The sequence below is a fragment of the Lepidochelys kempii genome, chromosome 2 (genome assembly GCF_965140265.1).
Source record: "Lepidochelys kempii isolate rLepKem1 chromosome 2, rLepKem1.hap2, whole genome shotgun sequence".
Lineage (NCBI taxonomy): Eukaryota > Metazoa > Chordata > Testudines > Cheloniidae > Lepidochelys > Lepidochelys kempii.
Genome location: NC_133257.1, coordinates 266134097 through 266148449, shown reverse-complemented (window position 1 = coordinate 266148449; position 14353 = coordinate 266134097). Strand labels below are relative to the sequence as shown.

The following is a 14353-nucleotide window of genomic DNA, read 5'->3' as shown; positions in this document are numbered from 1 at the left end:
CAATCACTTAATAAAAATCACATGGGTCCGGACAACTAACTGCTTTTGTGCTCCTTACTCACTCAGTACCTGCTGGCCTGTGCAAAAGAGGGATTTCCACACGCAGCAGATGTTACACACACAGATGCCGCTGGCCCCGGCTGTCTCATAGAGCTAAAAGAACCAACACTCAGAGCATGATCCTGCATGCTGTGCCATTGATTGTTTTTAATCAGAACTCTCCAGGATTTCAGCTGAGAGTGCAAGTTAAAAACAAGTGCTGGGCTTGCTTCTGAGGGTCTAGATGGGCTTGCACTGATCTGGATGTTTATTCAGAGGGATCCACTTATTTTTTTCCCTTTCACACCCTTAGAAGAGTTCACTGACTCTGGAAATATTTGTCACTGGTCCAGCCAGGCATTTCTAGCCCATCGAAGGCAGGGATAGATTGAATTGGTAAGAACATATTGCATCATTCTCTAGGCCTAGCTGGGCTTTCCTCACTTCCAGTCCTAAGTGACTGGGTACCATGGAGCTGTTTCAGGCGATTGAGATTTAGGAAATGTCTTATGTTAATATTCTTTCCCTTCCAGTAACCCATTCTGTAAGCACAGTTAACAAGACACGACCGGTCACGGGCTTGCCAGAGGCACGAGGTGTTGCTGCCCCAGTGGGTTTGTACTGGTTGAGTGACACATTATTGCTCCCAGAGAAGCCGCTTTTGCAGGCGCGTTGTGTTCACATCCTACACAGCATCCCAGGCCATGGCAGGGCCACTCACAAGGGACCCACTGAATTGCTCTCATACCTCAGGCCCAAGTCTGCTTCCACTGAAATGGGTGGGTCTCTCCGCAGCTGACTGCAACGGGGGCATGACTGGGTGTGTGCGCAGGGCACTGGGGTCTAAGCCCTGGTGGTGAGCGTTAGTAGACATTCTCCTTTTGTTACTCGGGGTTCTTTCAACCCAAAGCTCTTGGTAACTTTTACTCTGTGCGAGGTGGTGTCAGGAAATAAATCAGGGGAGACACGGCCGTCCGACCGATCGGTGGCTGGCACAAACAGGACAACGCAAGGGTGCTTTCACTTAAAGCTAAACTTTACTTAGTCTCAAGCACTTACACACGTCCACAAAAGGTTAGTAAAACACCCCAACTCTTGAGAATTACCAAAGCTGAGGGTGGCTCTCGAGTGGCACAGCGGCAGGCTTCCGGTGGCCAAATCTTCCGTCTGCCAGTGGGGACTGCAAGATGTATCCAGAGGGAGAGTCCAAAAAGAGTCCCACTACCTCAAACTTTCCCCCCTTATTTATATATTAGACATGTCCCTTAAAGAAAACTTGTTACAAGCAGTTTCAGTGGTCCAGCAAAAGGTTCCTTCTGGTTATCGATTAACCAGGTGCGGGTTTTTCCAGAGTTTGCAGCCTTGAGGCCCCAATAGACATTCCCGGGGCACATCCTGCTCTTCTAAGATGCATGAATCAGCAACTTCAACCCAATTCTTATCAGGAAGGACGGGAGTCAAGCTGCCCTCTCTGTGGCACCCAAAGATTCCCCCTCCCCTCCTGCCTTGGTTAAGCTAAGCTGCTGACTTGGCCAATTTACAGCCTGCTGACTTGGCTGCTTTTAGCAATAAGCCATAGTGGTTTCAGGCACTTTACGGGTTTGCCAAAGTCTCCCCGTACAGTTTAGCTCACGTGGCAGAAATCTGTTTTCAGAGGCCAAGGGTGCAGGTTCTACCCCTGCGGCAGCATATCTGTGATTTAGCTTTAAGGTGTCCATTAGCTTCAGCCCAGGGACTCATTCCAGTGTGGCTTTGTCTTTTCCCGCTTCCCTTCCCAGCTGTTAACCGTCCCCCTCAGCCCCAGTTCCCAGGATCCCATGGCTCCAGGTCAGGTTTGGGCTCTGTGATTGCTGTCACACACTGCTACAGCCCATGGGGGCTCTAAGGATCAGGTACCCACCAGTAGCTCACTCCTGGAGGAGTGAGCCATGTTCCATGTAATCAATTGGTTAGTCTCTAAGGTGCCACAAGTCCTCCTTTTCTTTTTGCGAATACAGACTAACACGGCTGTTACTTTGAAACCTTCCATGTTTATGTAAGAGCCCGGGACCTGCCCCCAGCTCAGCAACAGGCCCCGTCTATGTTCAGTTGCATACAGCTCTTCTGGGTAGGCCAGGGCAGCCTGCAGTAATGTTGGCGCCGCTGCACATCTAATTTGCCCACATGTCCAGGAATTGCACACTTAAATCAGTGCAAGGTGGCCAGCTGGTGTCTAAACGGCTGTTGGCAGGCACAAATCCATGCTTTCCAGGGCACAGGCTGATGCCACAGTGACATGGTCACAAATCACCGTGTGCAGATTTCTGAACGCAGCTGATGCTTGGTATCATTGGGGTCATGGCACGGAGGGATTAGAGGACCGTGGAAGGGTCCTGCTGCTGGCAGGCCCCCTTGTGGCTGGGCATAGCATACCAGGCTTTCCTCCTCTAATGTCCCCATGGGACGGGTGCTCCAGTCCCCCGGTCTGCCTCATTTCGTGACTCGGCCCTCCGGCCAGGCCACAGCCGTGCCCCCCCTTCTGTGGTAACAGACAGTCCAACAAAAACAAACGCCTGACCCCTCTGCCGCACTTGGTTCTGGCAGACGATTTTCCCAGGGCTTCACGCCACCCTACCAAAGGCTGGTAGGGAAACCCAGGTCCATCCTCTACGCTGGCTTCCAGTCCAGTGACCCTAGCACAGGCAGTCAGGCTCACGCCAGACTCCTTGCTGCTAGCTTCCCTCTAGACTTCTCCCTACCAAGCCTGTCAGCAGGGTTCCCTAGGTGTGTCCTGCCAGGGCCAGGACTCACAGGGCTCCCCCAGGAATACCCCATCAACCCCCCCCCCAAACAAAAGTATAAACAAACCCACTTCTGCCCTCCTTGGGCTTGGGCTTGACCTTTCATCCCCCCAATCCACAGTGGAACACCTCCCAGGGGTCTCTTTCTGCAAATCCAGATCCTGCTTCATTATCAGGGCTCAGCTCCGGCTCCGGCTCCGGCTCTCTCCTGGCCTCTTAGCAGACTCCCCTGCTGAACCCACTCTTCCCCTGGGCTCCCTCCTGATCTCTCTACTCTCATCCCAGAAAGTGACTGCAAAGCTTCTCCCTGCTCCAGACTTCTTGCCTTTAGAACAACCACACCACCCCTCTCCCAGCTGGGACTCATGGGGCTAGCCCACTGCCCTAGCTGCAGCCAGCTGGGTTAATTGGCCTCTCATTAACCCTTTTACAGCCAGGATGGGGTATATGTATCCCATCACAGGGCCAGTCAGGATCAGGTCCCCCTTGCGTACACACACACAGTATGATATAGTCCTTGCCCTGAGGAGCTTACAATCTAAAGCAGGCCCCTTTCAGTTTCTTTCCCTTGAGCTGGGGTGGGGGGATAAGTGGTATCTCCTAAGCAACACCCACTTGTGATGCCAAACGGCAGTGTCATAGCTGGCATTAAAATGATCATCACTGGGCCCCTGAGTTAGTTCGGCATGGCAATGTATGGGGCAGGAGCTGTTATTTCAGGCTCTCCGCAGGCTCAGGCAGACACTGCTGCAGAGGGCACAGATGAGATCGCATCGAACAAGATGGCAGCTGGGGAGAAGTGGTGCTACACCACATTGCTGGGCATCTCTGACCCAGACCCTGGGAGTTAGGGGCTAATAATAAATGAAACGTCACAGGGAGCTGCACACCCACTTGTTCCTTCTTTCTTCGCAGCTGCTTGCCCATGCCAAGTAAGGCAAATGTTTTGCAATACACACAGCCCCAGCATTGTCCCTTGTTTGGGCTGATCTTCTTGTTTTGCACATACCAGCAGATTGGCCAAGGGAGATTTCCTGTAAACAACAGGAAAAGCCTCAGTTTCTGGGGAGCCCAAGGACATAAACAGTGAATCATGAATCTCCCCGTCGCGGAGCAAGGTATAAAAGGGCTTCCTCAGGCACCAGGATGGCACTCTGCCGGCACTGCCTGCAATGGGCCCGAGGATGGAAACCTGCTGCCGGCCCGTCCTGCTGCTGGTCATTGTGGCCACAGCAGCCACCGCAGTGCCTTCCCAACACAAGACGCTGAGCTATGAAGAGGCCATTGCCCTGGCCGTCGATTTCTACAACAAAGGGTCAGGCATCGACCATGCCTTCCGGCTCCTTAAAGCGGACCCACAGCCTGAGTGGGTAAGTAGCAGCTCACTCCCTTTATGGCACTATGTTCTGGCTGCGGCTGAAACCAGGCACCAGAATCAGACCCTCACCCACTAGGCTCCCATCTATTCAAAACACAACCCTCGAAGCTTTGAGATATTCACACCAGGTTATAACACAGCAGCTTCCTGCCTTGTAATTGTCACACTGACGGACCCCGGTTGTTGGGCGGGATAGAACCTGGGACCTCTGAAGCTTAATGCATGAGCCAAAAGCCACAATGGCCATTAGCGAAGGCTGTAGCAGACTCATTAATCTCTATGTGGTCTCGGTGCCACTAGAGGGGACAGAGCACCACACCCAGGAGGCGTGCGGGTTACATACTTCCCTGGCTGAGGAAGCACGTCCTGAGCTTCAGAGACTTCCCAGTTGAAATCCCAGATGAGCCCCCACTTGTAACACCGACAGACCCCAGTCGTTGTCTTGTGGGGTCGAACCTGGGACCTCACTGCTTGAGCCTCTACTGCATGAGCTAAAAGCCACATGATTCTGAGCTAAGGTGGTAGCAGACTCATGAAGCTCTAAGTGGTTTTAGTGCCACCAGAGGGGACAGAACACCACATCTGGGAGGTGTGTGGGTTACATACGGACAACCATGAAGGGTCGTAACGCAGCCTTTCCCTAGGATTTGTTAAGATAGGGATTGTTTTCTCTCTAGGCAAAAATTCATGATAAACCTTAATATTACATATATTGCAGAGCTCTCTCTCTATATATTTCCAATGGAGAGCCGTGCAATAAGAGAGAAGTTTTAAATTAAGGGCCAGGTGTTCAAGCACTTGGTTGTACAAAATGCAGATATGATAGCTAGACTAATTTGCACATGTGATTGCTGGGATTGCTTGTGTAAACTGGTAACACAGCGGCTCAGCAGTGGCATTTGTGTGTGTATTTGTCCAGTTTTCATGCTCACTTGCGATAATTATGCATGCAAATTAGGTGAGTAGTTGCCATCCACAATGTTTGTAAATCTGCCCCCCAGTGTCCACCGTGTGCCTCACTGTGCAGTGAATTGACATCTCAACAAGATAAACCCTGAGATGCTACTCTAATGGGTGCCATATAAAAGCCTAAAGTACAGAGCTGGAGAATGAGTTGAAAGCAGATTTATGGAGATTTAGCAACCGTGTCACCTTCTCCCCATGTGTCCTCTACAAATGGCGTTTGCAAAAGACTCATTTTATTTGTAAATTGCAATGATGGGGCTCAGTTCTGCTCTTGGTTGCTCTGGTGTAACTTGGAGGAGTTCCAGTGGTGTGAGCTGGGTGACATGTGGGAACTTCATCTTCTGCCTCATTATAGCTGGACCCGTGAACTGTCTGCTGCTGCAGTAAGGCTGAGCTGCAGCCCGATGCACGGCTGCCCTTGCTGGATAAATGCAGAGAGAGAAGTTGGGATCGCACAAGGCTGATGTGAGCTAAATGGCGAGGCAGAGCCTGATGTGTGGGTGCTGTTGTGGCTATGGGGGCTTACTCCCCATCAGAGTTTATCCCAAACTTCTATTTCATTTGTTTCCCCAGGACATGACGTCTAACCCTCGGCAGGCGCTGAAGTTCACGGTTAAAGAGACAGTGTGCCCGGTGTCAGAGAACCTCCCCGGGACTGAATGTGACTTCAGAGACAATGGGGTAAGCCATAACCGTCTCTGAAGACAGTGTCACAGGCTCTGTCTCCTGTTTAGTTTAACACCCAGCTGCCGCGGTCCCCGATCAGCGCTCCCTAACCCCCAGGGATAGCAGGAGCAGAACGTTCATCACCACGGCCCTTTGCGTGGCGACAGGCTCTGTGCCGAAATAAAGCGGGCTAGTCATGGGAGTAAACCCTACTCAGGAGGAGTAAGAAATGCGGCACCAGACCCAAGCCCTCTTGCTGGAAATGAACATCCGGAAGGGGGGTGAATTCATTTTACAGTGATGTTCACAGGCTGATTTGCCAGTATCACCCAGCAGGGAAGGCTGCTGCTGGGGGGAAGTGTTCTTAGAAAAATGGTTGGGGGTGGGCTCTGACCCACCGTATAAGTCTGTCTTTTGCCCATAATGGTTTGCAGCCTGTGGTCCAGCACTGCTCAGGAAGCCGCAATGGCCTATCCAGCCTTCTGCCTAGCCCAGAAGTTCCAACTTTTCCTCTCTACCGTGGCCCTCACCAGGGTCATCCAGCTGTAATCACCTCCAGGCTAGACTCTTGTAATCTGCTCTTCTTAGGGCTGTATTTACAGACCACCAAGGGCTTTAACTAGCAGGGATGCAGCTGGTGGATAAAGTGGCCATCCCAATCTCTCCCTCTTGTACCCAGCTACATCACCTCTGGTGCTACTCGTCACCATGACCTAGGCTGAGGACTTCAGCCCATTTTCCCCACAGCCAGACTTGTACCCACGCCTCCAGAGGCGGCTCACGCACTGCCTTTCCTCCCACGGCACTCAGAAACTGAGCTGAGATCTTCCTCCTCACAGGTGGTCAGAGACTGTTCAGGATTCTTCTCCACCCTGCAGAAGTCGCCCATAGTCCTCATCAGCTGCAACACTGTGACCCAGGAGGTAGGTCTTGCACTCTGGTGACATCATCTTCCAAGTGGGGGCTGGGCCGGTGATGGGGCAGGGATCGGTTTCCTGGATGGGGATTTGAGACTGCAAGGACAGCACAGTGATGGGTGTCTAGCTGCATCCGGTAGGGACATAGCCATTAGAGACCCCCCTTGGGCTGGCAGCTGAATCCCACAGGTCCCATCTGCCATGCAAACACCTCACTGGGATATAGGAGGAATCCAAACCTCGGTGTCGTCTCTACCTGGGACCAAGACATGGCCAGGTGAAGAGGGGGATGCCCTCTCTGCGGCTATGATTTAGTCCCATTTGGTTGGTTCATGGGTAACTGATGCAGCAGGAGCCTTTCCTAAGCCCATACAACAGATATTGCACCCCCCCATATAGCAAGGACCTCCCCCCTGCCCAGAGAGCCATCATGGAAGCAAGGCTTGGGCAGAAATGGGAGGTGGGTACTCTTTTCTTCCATGAAAGCTTTGTCCCAGAGCTCTGGCTCTCCAGCAAGGGAGTTTCTGGCCCTCCCAGACAGGCCCCATTGTGCAGCGTCAGCCACCAGCCAGGAAGAGAGAAGCAACAGTCTCTCCCTGGGGGGGACTCAAGGGCTGCCGCTGCTTCCCCCTCCTCCCAGGGCACCCACTTATAGCATCCCCTCCACTAAACACCCAGCTTCTGGCCATGGAGCAGGCGACCAAGCTGGGTCTCCTGACTCAGACCTCCCCAACACAGGGCAGTGCAGAGAACATAGCAATGGGCTGTTGAAGGAGACCGCCTCATCCCACTTCCCAAGCAAATCCCAGTTGGCAGATAGTGATGCAGAGCTGGTATCGGTCTCCCTGGAAACACTCGTGTGCTCCTTTCCTTCCAGGGTGCTCACATCAGGAGGTCCAGAAGCCCGAGACGTAGCTGGTGGCGTCGTCGCTGGCACCTGCCTGGCTCCTACACACTCATATCCCAGGGTGGACGCAAAGGCAAAGGCAAAGGCAGTAGATTACAAATGGCCTGATGGGAAGAGGCCTGGGCATCCACACAGCAGCTTCTGCGACTCTTGCTTTGTTACTCTGTTCCTTCTGTTTCTGTTCTTAGTTTACTCCTGACACCATGTCATGTTCTTCTGCACCAGATGTGGACTGGATACAGGGCTTCCTTAAACCCACCGGATGTGTTCATCATACGATCCTTTTATGCTCTGCTGGGTGGTATTTGACACACAGGTGTGGCTAAGGTATTAAACAAAGTATTTGACACCCCCTCTTGCCCCCAGTGTCTTGACTGTATAATACAATTTCGCATCCCATTACAGTTCCAGCCTCCTCCCTGTAGCTTCTGAATGGCTTGTAAGTGACTCAGATACGAGGGGTGGGCCACATGACATCAGAACCACAGTCCAGCTAGGCCAGTGTCTTGCCTCACACAGTGACTAGCTTCTCACGATGGCGCAAGGAGGAAAGATGTTTCAAACACTGTCTCATTTTCCATCTCTTCCTTGGGTTGGTTTTAAACGGCCTTTCCTAAACAAGTGTCCTTTCCTTGTGTCCTTTCCTAAATAAGTGATTTAACACAGCCGGGCGACACAGGGGTGGGCCTTCGAGTAACATTCGTCCCTGGGCCTCCTGCCCAACTTCGTGAATCTACGGATGCCCAGCACAAGCAAAAGCGCTCCAGGCTCTGAAGCCAGTAGAGACACATGGGGAACTGGGGTGGAAAGAGCTGGGAATGGGGCTCCTGCATCACAGCTGGTGGCTCGGTACAAGTGACAGGTGCTCCAGAACTGCAGATCGATGCATTAATCTAGATAGGAAGATGGTAAAAACACTCACTGTGTATGGGCCTGATCCAAAGCCATTGAAGCCAGTAGGTGTCTTTCCATTGACTTCAGTGGGGTTTGGGTGAGGCTTTCAGCTCCCACTTCCCTTTGCCTTTTGTGGGTGAGAAGCTCCGGACTTCACCTGGTCTGTCCCAGTGGCAGAGCAATCTTTGCAGCACTGAAGGCCCTATACCACTGACAAGAACCCCAAGGCAATGTAAAAAGGAAGTAGATGCTGAAATTTCCCCTGTGATCAGAGGAGACAGAGACAGTATTTGACACTGCATCAGGCTTTTAGTGATCAATGGCTCCATGTCTAGTTGGCAGCCGGTATCAAATGGAGTACCCCAAGGGTCGGTCCTGGGGCCGGTTTTGTTCAATATCTTCATAAATGATCTGGAGGATGGTGTGGATTGCACTCTCAGCAAATTTGCGGATGATACTAAACTGGGAGGAGTGGTAGATATGCTGGAGGGGAGGGATAGGATACAAAAGGACCTAGACAAATTGGAGGATTGGGCCAAAAGAAATCTGATGAGGTTCAATAAGGATAAGTGCAGGGTCCTGCACTTAGGACGGAAGAACCCAATGCACAGCTACAGACTAGGGACCGAATGGCTAGGCAGCAGTTCTGCGGAAAAGGACCTAGGGGTGACAGTGGACGAGAAGCTGGATATGAGTCAGCAGTGTGCCCTTGTTGCCAAGAAGGCCAATGGCATTTTGGGATGTATAAGTAGGGGCATAGCGAGCAGATCGAGGGACGTGATCGTTCCCCTCTATTCGACATTGGTGAGGCCTCATCTGGAGTACTGTGTCCAGTTTTGGGCCCCACACTACAAGAAGGATGTGGATAAATTGGAGAGAGTCCAGCGAAGGGCAACAAAAATGATTAGGGGACTGGAACACATGACTTATGAGGAGAGGCTGAGGGAGCTGGGATTGTTTAGCCTGCAGAAGAGAAGAATGAGGGGGGATTTGATAGCTGCTTTCAACTACCTGAAAGGGGGTTCCAAAGAGGATGGCTCTAGACTGTTCTCAATGGTAGCAGATGACAGAACGAAGAGTAATGGTCTCAAGTTGCAGTGGGGGAGGTTTAGATTGGATATTAGGAAAAAATTTTTCACTAAGAGGGTGGTGAAACACTGGAATGCGTTACCTAGGGAGGTGGTAGAATCTCCTTCCTTAGAGGTTTTTAAGGTCAGGCTTGACAAAGCCCTGGCTGGGATGATTTAACTGGGAATTGGTCCTGCTTCGAGCAGGGGGTTGGACTAGATGACCTTCTGGGGTCCCTTCCAACCCTGATATTCTATGATTCTATGATTCCCAGTCTCCCCTTACCTTTGGCAGGAGGCCCTAGATACACACTGGCCTCAGTGCTGCATTTGGGGGTGGGGAGAGTTCATCCCCTCTGAAGTTGTGGTTTAAGAATCATAGAATCATAGAATCATAGAATATCAGGGTTGGAAGGGACCCCAGGAGGTCATCTAGTCCAACCCCCTGCTCAGAGCAGGACGAATCCCCAATTAAATCATCCCAGCCAGGGCTTTGTCAAGCCTGACCTTAAAAACTTCTAAGGAAGGAGATTCTACCACCTCCCTAGGTAATGCATTCCAGTGCTTCACCACCCTCCTAGTGAAGAAGTTTTTCCTAATATCCAACCTAAACCTCCCCCACTGCAACTTGAGACCATTACTCCTTGTCCTGTCCTTTTCTACCGCTGAGAATAGTCTAGAACCATCCTCTCTGGAACCACCTCTCAGGTAGTTGAAAGCAGCTATCAAATCCCCCCTCATTCTTCTCTTCTGCATCTAAACAATCCCAGTTCCCTCAGCCTCTCCTCATAAGTCATGTGTTCCAGACCCCTAATAATTTTTGTTGCCCTTCACTGGATTCTCTCCAATTTATCCACATCCTTCTTGTAGTGTGGGGCCCAAAACTGGACACAGTACTCCAGATGAGGCCTCACCAATGTCGAATAGAGGGGGACAATCATGTCCCTCGATCTGCTCGCTATGCCCCTACTTATACATCCCAAAATGCCATTGGCCTTCTTGGCAACAAGGGCACACTGCTGACTCATATCCAGGTTCTCGTCCACTGTCACCCCTAGGTCCTTTTCTGCAGAACTGCTGCCTAGCCATTTGGTCCCTAGTCTGTAGCTGTGCATTGGGTTCTTCCATCCTAAGTGCAGGACCCTGCACTTATCCTTATTGAACCTCATCAGATTTCTTTTGGCCCAATCCTCCAATTTGTCTAGGTCCCTCTGTATCCTATCCCTGCCCTCCAGCGTATCTACCACTCCTCCCAGTTTAGTATCATCCGCAAATTTGTTGAGAGTGCAATCCACACCATCCTCCAGATCATTTATGAAGATATTGAACAAAACCGGCCCCAGGACCGACCCCTGGGGCACTCCACTTGACACCGGCTGCCAACTAGACATGGAGCCATTGATCACTACCCATTGAGCCCGACAATCTAGCCAACTTTCTAACCACCTTATAGTGCATTCATCCAGCCCATATTTCTTTAACTTGCTGACAAGAATACTGTGGGAGACTGTGTCAAAAGCTTTGCTAAAGTCAAGAAACAATACATCCACTGTTTTCCCTTCATCCACAGAACCATTAATCTCATCATAGAAGGCGATTAGTCAGGCATGACCTTCCCTTGGTGAATCCATGCTGACTGTTCCTGATCAGTTTTTTCTCATGTAAGTGCTTCAGGATTGATTCTTTGAGGACCTGCTCCATGATTTTTCCGGGGACTGAGGTGAGGCTTACTGGCCTGTAGTTCCCAGGATCCTCCTTCTTCCCTTTTTTAAAGATTGGCACTACATTAGCCTTTTTCCAGTCATCTGGGACTTCCTCCGTTCGCCACGAGTTTTCAAAGATAATGGCCAATGGCTCTGCAATCACAGCCGCCAATTCCTTTAGCACTCTCGGATGCAACTCGTCCGGCCCCATGGACTTGTGCATGTCCAGCTTTTCTAAATAGTCCCTAACCACCTCTTTCTCCACAGAGGGCTGGCCATCTATTCCCCATGTTGTGATGCCCAGCGCAGCAGTCTGGGAGCTGATCTTGTTAGTGAAGACAGAGGCAAAAAAAGCATTGAGTACATTAGCTTTTTCCACATCCTCTGTCACTAGGTTGCCTCCCTCATTCATTAAGGGGCCCACACTTTCCTTGGCTTTCTTCTTGTTGCCAGCATACCTGAAGAAACCCTTCTTGTTACTCTTGACATCTCTCGCTAGCTGCAGCTCCAAGTGCGATTTGGCCCTCCTGATTTCATTCCTACATGCCCAAGCAATATTTTTATACTCTTCCCTGGTCATATGTCCAACCTTCCACTTCTTGTAAGCTTCTTTTTTATGTTTAAGATCCGCTAGGATTTCACCGTTAAGCCAAGCTGGTCGCCTGCCATATTTACTATTCTTTCGACACATTGGGATGGTTTGTCCCTGTAACCTCAACAGGGATTCCTTGAAATACAGCCAGTTCTCCTGGACTCCTTTCCCTTTCATGTTATTCCCCCAGGGGATCCTACCCATCCGTTCCCTGAGGGAGTCGAAGTCTGCTTTCCTGAAGTCCAGGGTCCGTATCCTACTGCTTACCTTTCTTCCCTGTGTCAGGATCCTGAACACAACCAACTCATGGTCACTGCCTCCCAGATTCCCATCCACTTTTGCTTCCCCCACCAATTCTTCCTGGTTTGTGAGCAGCAGGTCAAGAAAAGCTCCCCCCCTAGTTGGCTCCTCTAGCACTTGCACCAGGAAATTGTCCCTTATGCTTTCCAAAAACTTCCTGGATTGTCTATGCACCGCTGTATTGCTCTCCCAGCACATATCAGGAAAATTAAAGTCACCCATGAGAACCAGGGCGTGCGATCTAGTAGCTTCTGCGAGCTGCCGGAAGAAAGCCTCATCCACCTCATCCCCCTGGTCCGGTGGTCTATAACAGACTCCCACCACTACATCACTCTTGTCGCTCACACTTCTAAACTTAATCCAGAGACACTCAGGTTTTTCTGCAGTTTCGTACCGGAGCTCTGAGCAGTCATGCTGCTCCCTTACATACAGTGCTACTCCCCCACCTTTTCTGCCCTGCCTGTCCTTCCTGAACAGTTTATAACCATCCATGACAGTACTCCAGTCGTGTGAGTTATCCCACCAAGTCTCTGTTATTCCAATCACGTCATAATTCCTTGACATCACCAGGACCTCCAGTTCTCCCTGCTTGTTTCCAAGGCTTTGTGCTTTAGTACAATTACATCCAAAGACGCTATTATAGTCTACTGAGGTCTCAATGCATATGAAGGTTCCTGTAGATCCTCACCCCATTGCCTCACCTGGATGTTGTTGGTTTAGTTTGTGAATTCTCTGGGGCAGAGACACTGTCTCCCTATCTGCACGCTGTTAGCATGGTATGAATACATCCCAATAACCATCTGATCTATTTGACCTGGCTGAAGAAGGAGTATTATTCCTTGCAGCTATCCAAGAGAAATACATTCAGTGAGGTGTCTGTGCTCAGCTACCCAGCTGTCATGTAACTTGGAAGGATTAGGGCCCACTTACGGAAAGCAATAAAACATGAGCCTAAAGTCGATTACATGCTTAGGTCCCACTGAAGTCCATGAAGTTCTCTGCTGAAGAGAGATGCTTTTCTCAGCCAGGCTCTAGGGCATTGAATCTGTCACCCCCTGCCAGCGCAGGGTTGTTCCCTACAAGGCAGTGCACACCCCAGTGCCTTTCCCAGCCTAGTGTCAGCAATGGGATTCCCTTGGCAGACTCGTTCACAGCCCCCAGATGTTCTACCTAGATCACCCTGTGCTAAGTTTTATCCCAGTTGGTTGCAACTGCTTTCCTCTGAGTCTCTCCCTAACACCCGGTCCTAGTCCTGCCCCCCAGCCACTCCTGAATTTACCATCCTCGTCTCACCCAAGTAAAGTCCCCTTGGAGAACTAGCCCTTCCTGCTCAGTTCCTGTGCTTGGTGGGCCAAACTCAGAGAGGCCTCCACTGGGAGGGGCTCCACTCACAGATCTGACTGAGGACACATCTCTAATTGCCCCATGTGGGCACTGCAGGGGATTTGAACTTTCAGGGTCTGAAGCCACTGGCTAGGCTCCCACTGATTTCAATAGGCTTCAGATCAGGCCCTTGCTGTGCCCTTTTTGCCCCATCTGGTTTCCCTTGGGTTCCAGACACGCAATCGGGTCTGAATTTGGCTCAGACGGTAAATACATTTAAGATAATCAGCTGTGATATTTACAGCTATTCCCAAACCCAAACGTGAGTGCAGTGGCTAAGTATGGGGAATCTAAACACAATTACATCTGACTGTCCCAAGCAGATCTCAGGCACATACAGAGCGTACAGAAACGTGTCAAGCTTCACCCTGCACACTGAGATTATTGACAGTAACAGCACCCCCTGCATGGCCTCGCCAGGTGAAAGTCACCCCTGGGCGGAGGGCCAGCCCAGGGCTATGCACCACTGAAGTCCCACGGACAACCTCCGTGCTATGTAAGGCTCTCCATGAATGTTCTCTGTCTGGTGAATCTGATTTGCTTTGTCCATCATACCGGAAGGCTGGCCCTCGACTCAGTTACAACCTCTTGACTTCTATGATCATATAATCTTCCATTAACCTGTCTCGGTTCCTGCCCCAGGGGGTATTTCCCAGATGGTTCGGATGCTCTTTCAGTCTAGTTACACATGTTGAGGAACACCTGTTTGCTGACTGCTCAGAGACTTATTGTTCCTCATGGCCTATGAAACTTGTCTGCCA

The 14353-nt window shown here is 50.8% G+C and overlaps 1 protein-coding gene across 1 annotated transcript in view; it reads left to right on the top strand.

The window, feature by feature from the left end:
* The first annotated feature begins 3949 nt into the window (after positions 1–3949).
* The window catches only part of LOC140907890 (uncharacterized), a 41844-nt gene continuing 31440 nt past the window's right edge, over positions 3950–14353 (top strand). Inside the window, exons 1-3 of the mRNA XM_073334885.1 lie at positions 3950–4189; positions 5737–5844; positions 6669–6752. Coding sequence (XP_073190986.1) covers positions 3992–4189; positions 5737–5844; positions 6669–6752 — 390 coding nt within the window. The 5' untranslated portion in view covers positions 3950–3991. The remainder of the gene's footprint in view (positions 4190–5736; positions 5845–6668; positions 6753–14353) is intronic.